At 42.7% G+C, this 10,944-nt stretch overlaps 1 gene segment (V, D, J or C); it reads right to left on the reverse strand.

Annotated features, from left to right (window-relative positions):
- Positions 1-7,043: 7,043 nt before the first annotated feature.
- On the reverse strand, positions 7,044-10,145 carry LOC133137700 (Ig kappa-b4 chain C region-like; the record flags this gene model as incomplete). The annotated part of the segment is given in 2 exon segments: positions 7,044-7,605; positions 10,028-10,145. Coding segments are annotated over 2 exon segments (435 nt in total), but the record flags the coding sequence as incomplete, so codon positions are not given.
- Positions 10,146-10,944: the final 799 nt, after the last annotated feature.

Here is a 10,944-nt window from a genome sequence, read left to right on the forward strand (position 1 = left end):
GACCAATGCTAGTTGTGTTCATTTTGTACTGAACTGTTTTCCGTGCCGTGGAAAAATCAATCCTGAACCAATGGCCACCTCAACTGAGATAATACCACTGATATGAAAGTGGAAGTTTCCATCTGGTGTTGAATCCTGATGCTGCTGCTGATTATGACCAGCAGCTCCACAGACCAGTGTGTAAGTGGCCATAGTGCTGATCAGAAAGGGGGGATTGTGTTGGCTCAGTTGTTCCTGTCTCTCTGGTTATTTGGTCATCTGCAGGCTGCTGCTTCCTGCCTGTGTCAACTGCACAAGATGCACAGGCCTCCAACACAGTGGCTGTGCTGCTCAGTTTGTGCACTGCAGTAAAGTAGTGCTGGGTAACAGCACATACGATGAGGACATTACATTTCTCCTGAGCAGCTTGACTTTGGCAAGTTAACATTACTTATTACTGAACTTGCCGAACTGTTTGTGCAGAAGAAATGCAGATTTGCATGTAAATATAGACCAAAGGTAAGTACTGCTCACTGAAACTTATCCTATTGTCTGAGAAATTACACACAACAAAACTCCTGATTTTAAGGAAACGTATATTTTCGTTACCTTCAAACAATGACACACATCACATTAAAACCTGCAATGTAAACACATTTAGGGATATTGAAACTGTGTAATGCTGCCCGCTTGTGTTGAAACTGAGATGTGGGGGGGCTACATCAGAGCCTTGTGGTCATATTTCAGAAACTCTAAAGTCAAGCAGTGAAAATCTGAGCTGCTCCACTCTGGCCTATGTCTGCTGTTCATGTTCCTGCAGACACTGGGAAGAAAGAGAGGTGACAGGAGAGAGAGAGAAAAACAAGAACAGCTGGGCAGGGCATCCAGTCCCCACATCAGAATATGTAAAAATACCACTGCATAGTGCACATGTCCCAGCCCTCTATGGACCCACTGCTGTTCACACATCAGAGCTCCTCTAACTGTGTGTGACAGGATTTGTATAGAGGAAGGGGCTTTGCATACCTGTCCTGCCTCACTGCTCCACACACTTTAAGACCCCCAGTACTGATCAGTGACTGTCCAGTCCTTTCACAGACACCGACACAGGCAGCATTATGATGATGTCAGTCTTTCTACTGCTGGTGACACTGGGGCTCCTTGTACAGGGTGAGACAGATGGGTCCATTTTAACTTGAGATTTTGCTTATTTTAGCTATAAGCAAATCACCTAAGGTTATTTATTTGTTTGCGCCAGATCACAACAGTTGCCGTTGTTGTCTTGTCAAATATACCAAAATATCGTACATTGCTTGACAATGTATATTTGCAATGGCATTCATTACCATGTCTTTTTTTTCCAGATTCGATGGCTGATATAGTTATGACTCAGAGTCCAGCTGCTCAGGCTGTTCAGCAGGGAGACACCGTCTCTATCAGATGTACAGCCAGTCAGAGTGTTAACAAATGGCTCGCCTGGTACCTGCAGAAACCTGGCCAGGCTCCTAAACTTCTGATCTATGATTCCTCAAGTCGCCAGTCTGGGATTCCTGATCGATTCAGTGGGAGAGGATCTGGGACTCAGTTCACACTGAAAATCACTGGAGTCCAGGCTGAAGATGCAGGAGATTATTACTGTCAGCAGCACAACAGCTTTCCACTCACACAGTGATACAGAGCCGTACAAAAACCTCCCTCAGTCAGACTGCACAGAGACTGCACTGCTGCACTGGGACCTACTGCAGGTGCTGAGGGGGAGGCACTGAACTGAGACACTGAGGGGCTCAAAAAACACTGAGCTTGATATGGTACAATTTTTCATCTTCGATAATTAAAAACGTGGCACAACATTTTAATTACATTGTATACAAACCTTTAACTAGAAATGTTATTTAAAATAATTTCAAATGACTTCACAATCACTACCCGGGCAAAATACATTTTTATATTTGTTTGGAAGCAGTTTTCTGACATGAAATAAATTAATTTATTGTACATGAGTTTCTCAGAGGAAGTCACATAACCCAGCAGCAGTGAACAGCAAGCAGCCCAGAACAGTGGAGTCACTCAGTCCAGAGCTCTCCCAGCACACATTACACAGGCTGCTGTTACACACCCTGACCTGCCAGAGCATCACTGCTGCTTCTGATCTGATCCTCCAACACCAGAATAAAAGAGCACAAACTACAGTCTGATATACAACCCTGACCATGGCAGTGGCAGCAGTGCCCAGCTGTGTGAAACAGTAAACACGTCATTCTCAGTATGGTCACCATAGGAGGGGGGGCTTCATTCAGCTCTGTTGTCTCTTTCTCACCCAGGCAAAGTGACTCCTCTGGTTGGTTGTTTGGCAGCAGTCTGCCTGTGCCGAGTGCACAATGTGAGCCGGCAGATTCAGTGTCTGAGCTGTTCAGCTGCTTCAGTGTAAAATGGACATTAGTAACTCTGGCTGCATGTGGGGAAGAGCATGCTTTCTGTGTGCTCTAGCATTGAAGGAGGAACTACAGATTAGCACATAACCTGGGATAAAACATGGAATATGTTTTCTATGGTGACCTCTGTTTCTCACTTTCTTAAACAGCAGCCACTTCGTAACCAGTTGCCTAAATATGACTCCATGAAAGCCAGAGAAAGAAGACATTTGTCAATTGACAATTGTCTTATAAATACAAGGTATAATTACTGATTTACAACTGATGTTATTCACTTTTAGAACCAACCACCGCAAAACCTAAAAAGTTATTTAATTGAACGCATGTTTTATCCAATACAATCATAGCACATGTTCAGTTTGTCATCAACTGCAATAATACAATTGTGCAAAAAAACATCAGAAACAGTCACATTAAAACTGGAAAGTTTGTCTGGGCAAAAACAGTGCACATGTCCCACTGCTGTTCAGACATCAGAGCTCCTCTAACTGTGTGTGACAGGATTTGTATAGAGGAAGGGGCTTTGCATACCTGTCCTGCCTCACTGCTCCACACACTTTAAGACCCCCAGTACTGATCAGTGACTGTCCAGTCCTTTCACAGACACTGACACAGGCAGCATTATGATGATGTCAGTCTTTCTACTGCTGGTGACACTGGAACTCCTTGTACAGGGTGAGACAGATGGAGCAATTTTAACTTGGGATTTTGGTTATAATATACACTTTTTTTTGGTAAATCTTTGCAACACAGTTCAATATTACAGTCAAATTCACCAGAACATTACACAGTGTTTGACAATATTAATGTGCATGAACATCCATTTCCATGTTCTTTTTTTTCAGAATCCATGGCAGATAAAATCCTGACTCAGAGTCCAGCTGCTCAGGCTGTTCAGCAGGGAGACACTGTCTCTATCAGGTGTACAGCCAGTCAGAGTGTAAGCACCTGCCTAAACTGGTACCTGCAGAAACCTGGTCAGGCTCCTAAACTTCTGATTTATCATTCCACGAGTCGCCAGTCTGGGATTCCTGATCGATTCAGTGGGAGTGGATCTGGGACTCAGTTTACACTGAAAATCACTGGAGTCCAGGCTGAAGATGCAGGAGATTATTACTGTCAGCAGTGCAATAGCTTTCCGCTCACACAGTGATACAGAGCTGTACAAAAACCTCCCCCAGTCAGACTGCACAGAGACTGCACTGCTGCAGCTGGGACCTACTGCAGGTGCTGAAGGGGGAGGCACAGATCTGGGACATATTGCCAGCTGGCCTGTAGGGGGCGACAATGAGCAACATCCCTGAATAAACACCTCTCTGTGCTGAAGAGGAGCTGCTCTGTGCCATATACAGAAGCCCTAGCAGAGCTGCTGCTGAACCAGACACACTTCTGTACCGCAACATCACAGGAGACACATCGTATATCAGTTCACAAGGAGCAATGATCACCCGGGCGCTTTGAGCTCACCCAAAATCACTGTACTTTCATCTACTTAATGTACTCCCAGCGGTGAAATGAGTGGGATTTCAAATTAATTGCTTTGAGAGTGGGATTTTCAGTTCAATTCACACATCATCATTTATGTCATTAAAGTTGTTTCTACTCAGTTGAGATCCAGGTAATATTACAGCTGTGCATGACTGAATCATAGTTCTGTATTGTTATTTCCATTTTCTGAGATATGATGCAATTAATTGGCTTGATCATCATTATGATTATGGAAAAATCATTGAATAGTTGTCCATGGGGCAGTCTGACAAAACAGTCAATAGATAGCTTTAAACCATATTTTCTAGGTTTGAAGTATGAAATTATCTTTTGAGTTCCCAACTTCAATCATTTTACTCTGCTCAAACTGGTAGTCAGGTAACTGAATGCATGTGTTCTATTTCAGACATGTTCTAGATTAGTATTACCAGTTTTGTAATAGTTTTGTGAAGCAATGTTAAATTTTAACCTGGAATTCTCGAGGATAGAATATGTAAAAGTACACACATTTCTGATTCACACAGGTTTAAAATCATGAACATCAGCAAAACTACCACTCTGGGGTACATCACTATGTTCTGCTGGAGTGGAGATGAGTCTGATCTGTATGTGTCACGACAGGACACATAAGGAGTCTTACACACATCATACAGACAGTGATTGCAGCATCACTCTCTTTATAAACCCACAAACCTACAGTAACTGCTGTATTGTTATACAAGTCTGCAGTGATTTAACACAAGGATTAAGGATGAACATGGAATGAAACCACTATATAGCGTATCTTTCAAAGATGGCCTGTGATTGGTTTTTCAGATTCAGAATTATAGGATTTTCCAGGCAGTAATGAGAGGAAATCTTTGTGCTTGTCCATGACCTGTTTTTCTCTGTCTATTTTGGCAGCAGTCATTTCGAAGTCAATGTGAGCCATGTTCTTTTATCTAACAGAACATACATGCATGTTCAAGATAATAATATTACTGCTCACTTTGGCTTGCACTTACATTACGTCTGACCTCTACTGTAATAATGTTATATATTTCGGCCTCAAAGTTAATGATATTGTTTTTGACTTACCTATAATTAGAATAAGAGTTCCTGGATATAGCTGTCAATCAAGCAAAAATTTGTGTCTCTCTACTATGTATGGATTGTTGCAGTGTAAACTCTACACTGGGTTTATTTCACTTTTCAGTCATGAACCCATCAATGATGGATCTGCATCACAATGACTGTTCTCTAATACACCTCTCTAACACACAACCCATGAAGGCCTTCTCTGGTGATACGTATGTATTTGCAGTCAAACAGTGCCTCTATAGCAGCCATGTCTACATAAATATAATGAACATATGTTTTGGACAATATAAAGTGCAGATAGAAAATATAATCCACTTCAAAGTTTTGGAGGAACCAGCCTGCTCATCAAGGTGGAGTCTGATTTTGAATTGTGATTGTTTATCATGCTTTTAGGGGGGAGATCTTTTGTTCTGTGAATTTTCCCCTACAGCATGAATTATGAATAGGAGTTCAGCTCTGAAACCCCTATCTGGAAATGTTTCTTTAATTGGTTACAAAAACTCTATCCAGATAAAAATGAATGCTAAAGCATTTGTAAGGGGAAAGCACATCCCCTTCTCACCTCACTACAGAAATGACCCCTCCACCTCCTCATGTTCAAACAGCTGTCTCAGTGCTGGGAATTTTCGGTTGAGAAACTGTGAGCTGTGGGGGTGAAACTCACATTTGCATGTGCAGGGCGGGGCAGGCTGGTTCTGCTGTCCCTCAGTGGGACTGACTCAATCTCAGAATAGAGCAGCACTGTGGCCAGGTGTCTGGGCCGTCCCCAGGGGGTTAGTGTGAGCTGAGCACACATCCTGCTGTACAGAACTGCTCTGAGCCCACTGCACACATCACTGCTCCTCTCAGCAGGCCTCCAGAGCTGGGGCTGGACTCCAGATCAGTTATGACACATACTCTCTTCCACTATAAACCAGGCCATATCAGCTGCTCCTGAGAAGCTGGGTCAGAACACAAAGACTGTACAGAGCTGGAGTTGTGTTCTGGTCCGTTTGAGGGTTTCTCTGTAGAGCTCCTGACTCCACTCCCATGATCAGTGCTGCTGGTGTAGGAGCTGGTGAAGCTGCAGAGCTGCTGCTCACACACACTGAGAGCCACACACACTCTTACACAAGCAGCTCCTGCACTGTTAGGAGCCACACACACTCTCACACAAGCAGCTCATGCACTGTTAGGAGCCACACACACTCTTACACAAGCAGCTCCTGCACTGTTAGGAGCCACAGAGTACTGCACCAACATCAACTCAAGGTTAGGAGAGGATGTTGCTCTCTCAGCACGGTCACATGTTCACATATAAAGACTTTAAAACCTCTTTTTATTCAAGAAAATAATATCCTGTTCATAAATAATATACAATGAAAGGCTGTAAGTGTGCAGTGAAACCCGATTCCTTATGTAATTAGATGTGTTGTCCTATTAGAATTATATTTGGACATAGAAATACCTGTGGTTGATTAAAAAAGTAATTTAAATCAGAAAAAACACACTGGTAGCATGTATTCATGTGTGCAATACACATTTTCCTCCATAGAGTTTATATGGTAAATGGTTGGCATTTATATAGCGCCTTTATCCAAAGCGCTGTACAATTGATGCTTCTCATTCACCCATTCATACACACACGATTGGCGATTGGCGATTGGCTGCCATGCAAGTCGTCAGGAGCATTTGGGGCAAGTCGTCAGGAGCCATGCAGCTCGTCAGGAGCATTTGGGGGTTAGGTGTCTTGCTCAAGGATACTTCGACACAGCGGGGAATCGAACCGGCAACCCTCCGACTGCCAGACGACTGCTCTTACTACCTGAGCCATGTCGCCCCTTATATCAACTACTCTGCACCGATCAACAGAGGAATGACCATTCATTCACATTCATACCATTGGTCAAAAATGTCTTATCTTTGTCTGTTTATGTGTTTAGAATTTTTTACATTGAAAAAAATTAATACTTGGGTGCATTGTAAAATTATTTTCAGCAAGAGTGTGAATTCTTTGGAGAAAGGGCTGACTTAACGGAATCAGTGCTGACTTTGCACTTTATAATAACAGCCACTGAAACAGCATCTCTTCAAATAATCTTTATTATTTATTTAACAGCTATTGCCAAAATCACACAAACACAAATAAGAAAGCATGTTTGCATATTGCTGAAGAACACAAGCAGAGCACATGTCAGATATTAGCACTGAAAGCTCAGGCTGGAGGAAGGATTCACACACAGGCTCAGCTCAGTGTGACAGCAGTAAGGAGCAGAACAGGGTAAAAACAGTGTGATCACAGTGTGTGAGCTGGGCCTCCACCCGGCCTACTAAGAACAGTGGGCTCTGCTCAGTGTCTGAGGGGGGGCAGACAGGGAGCCCTTTGTGGCCTCACAGGTCAGTGACCCTGCCTTCATCCAGTCTTCCTCACTGAGAGTCAGGGAGCTGCTCCAGCTGTACAGACCGTCCTTCCCCAGGACCCCCACGCTCCCGGCCACGCCCGAGCTCCTGCTGGCACCGTCCACTTTCCAGCGCAGAGTCCAGTCTGAGGGGAAGCCCTTGTTGGCCAGACACACCAGTGTGGCCTTTCCCTTCTCTATCTTCACACTGGAGGGGGGCAGGACTGTGAGGGTGGGAACCGTGTCACCTGGGAGACACAGCAGAGAAGTGAGGTCAGAGAGTGGACACAGCCCCATGTGTCAATCAGCCTGTCCTCACAATAATCAGATACAGAGAATATGAGCTGTTACACATTGGCAGTGGCTGAAGTGAGTTCAATCCACTTGTGTTCAATTATTATTATTATTATTATTATTATTATTCCATCCATCCATCCATCCATCCATCCATTATCTGAACCCGCTTATCCTGAACAGGGTCGCAGGGGGGCTGGAGCCTATCCCAGCATACATTGGGCGAAAGGCAGGAATACACCCTGGACAAGTCGCCAGTCCATCCGAGGGCACACACAACATTCACTCACACACTCATACCTACGGGGAATTTAGTCTCTCCAATCAGCCTAACATGCATGTCTTTGGACTGTGGGAGGAAACCCACGCAGACCCGGGGAGAACATGCAAACTCCGCACGGAGAGGCCGACGGGGATTCGAACCCAGGACCTCCTTGCTGTGAGGCGGCAGTGCTACCCACTGCACCATCCGTGCCGCCCTTATTATTATTATTATTATTATTATTATTATTATTATTATTATTATTATTATTATTATTAATTATTATTATTATTATTATTACTGATGAACTGATGAAACTCTTTTACAGCTTGACCTGTGACCTGTTGCTGTAGTCACATTATTCTAAAAATACACGAAAAGCACTACTGCATAAAAAATCGATAATACATAATTGTATTTTACACTGAAAACCGAGTGAATTAATCACATTTCATGAGGTTTCCTTCGTTTTCCTTCTCATTCATGAACCAAACACGCATTCTAACAACAAAATGAAAATTTTTTAAAAGCGTTGAATAAAAATGCTTTAGATAAAAAAAAACGTCAGCGTAATAACTACTGAGCATCGAAATGAGCAACGCGCATTGAATGCGCAGAGTAAATTCAGTCAGGGAACTCTACCGCAGCTGACCAACAGTCAGCTTCAGCGATCACATTCACGTCCATGATCCTCTAATCACATTAACACAACTCATTTCATCACCACTCCAGTTCACCGTCCACCACCCAGCTACCACCTGTTGTTTGGATCTGCTTCACGGTACTTGGGGGTTCCGATTCTACCCTGTTTAGTAGGGAGATGTATTGTGCTCCCTGTACCCTATATAGGATAGGATAGTGCACGGTAGGGCGCGTGTAACAGATCCATTCAACTCCAAACCAAAGATCATTTACTTTTAATATGTTTATCTAAATATGTCAGTTGTCCTGACAGAAATCAATTCAATTAAATCTTCAATACATTTATTTTCATCTTTGGAATTCACTGTCATAGGCTATGCTGTAGGCAAGTTATGAGCCTGGGATTTAATTTAGATTTAATGCAATGTAATAAATGTTTTGTTCATATAATAATATGATTTTATCCTAAATATCATAAATAACACGATGTAAGACGGACTGATTTAATCAGAAATACAACCATGAAGTGTATCAAGAATAATCCGGCCACACTAATAGTACATGTCGATGTAAATATATCCTGGGACATATTGTGTTTCATTAAATTTAGATATTTCAGTTTCTTAATTGCCGATACGACGACATTTTATTTCACATTACTAAGAAAGAGAAGATGTTCCGCAGACCGTGCCGCGACACAGATGCGGAGGCGAAAAATCCTTGTGGATTGCAGATTGTTCAAAATCCTACAGAGCCGCTGTGATTCTTTCGACGCCAAGTGAGCCAATGCAATTACATTACTTCATCTCGAGCACGAAATAACAAAGTTATAGAATCCATCTGTCAATCGGTACGGTACATCAAACACAATAAAGACAGACTCTCTGAAGTAAAAGTGGGCTATATTGAAAAGGATTTTAAATCTGTTGCCAGCCCTGCTAATATTTTTTAACGTATCAACATAATTATTCGCATTTTTATTTTCAATCTAACGTCGGAAAAATACAGCAAATTAAAAAAGAAAGCAAAAGGATCGATATGGATGAATCAAAAAGAAAAATTACTTACGTCCAATTGACAGCTTCGTTCCGCCACCGAAAGTGTACCACAGTGATACAGACTCATTCACCAGCCGTACAAAAACCTCTTACTCAAGAGACACAGGCTTCCTTCACCTTTTCCCATTCTTTCTCATTTCATGCAGCTTTTAAAATGAGCCATTTTTAACAGTTGTCACATGTCCTTTGTATACAGCGTATCCTACGCAAATGTGATATATCACCTCTGCTGAGATTTTAATGTGATTATAGCTTATTTCGCTGTCTAGCAGAAGTACGGACTCAAGAATAAGATGCAAGTGAAATTTACAATGCTATATATATTTTTGGAAACAGTTCTTGTATGAATATATTACAGCTGGTAAAATCTTCATTTTGCGGAATGTTTAAAAGCCTTGTTGTGTAACCACTTACTGCCAATTTCAAGTTTGGTCCCACCACCGAAAGTCCGCCACAGTGATTGAGTCCGATGAATCGGCTGTACAAAAACCTGCCCGATTTGCGGATCGTTGATCCCACTGACTGTGTAGTGTTAGCAAGTCCCCTGCTGGAGAATCATGGAACGACAATTAAGAAGGTGTTCTGAAAGCTGATCAACTAAAGTGGGTAGGGTGTTCCCGTCATTAAGTTTGAATCATTCATATTAAATACATATCAGTACACATTCTGTGACCAATGCTCATAGCATCAGAAGAAATGATTAATGATGAGACTGTGGCAGGTGTAGCAGTGAGACATGAGCAGATGAGCGCTTCACCTCCTCTTTGGACGCTGTCACAGATTCCAGCCACAATTATAATTATTCCTTTTAAATTTGTGTGTTTCTTAGTCTTTTTCAGGCCTCATTTATAAGACTGCTTTAAAAAATCAATCATGAACCAATGGCCACCTTAACTGAGATAATACCACTGATATGGAAGTGGAAGTTTCCATCTGCTGTTGAATCCTGATGGTGCTGCTGCTCACTGTGAATTGTACAGTGCCTTCACCCAAAGCACTTTAAAATTGATGCTTCTCATTCACCCAATCACACTGACACTCATACACCAACAGCAATTGGCTGTCATGCAAGGCATCAACCAGCTCGTCAGGGGCATTTGGGGGTTAGGTGGCTTGCTCAGGGATACTACAACACGCCCAGGGTGGGATCGAACCGGTAATCCTCCAACTGCATGTGTGACTAGAGGAGACATAAGGAGTCTTACACAGTCTAACTGTGTGACAGGATTTGTTTAGAGGAAGGGGCTTTGCATACATGTCCTGCCTCACTGCTCCACACACTTTAAGACCCCCAGTACTGATCAGTGACTGTCCAGGTCTTTCACAGACAC

This window comes from Conger conger, chromosome 9 (genome assembly GCF_963514075.1).
Source record: "Conger conger chromosome 9, fConCon1.1, whole genome shotgun sequence".
Lineage (NCBI taxonomy): Eukaryota > Metazoa > Chordata > Actinopteri > Anguilliformes > Congridae > Conger > Conger conger.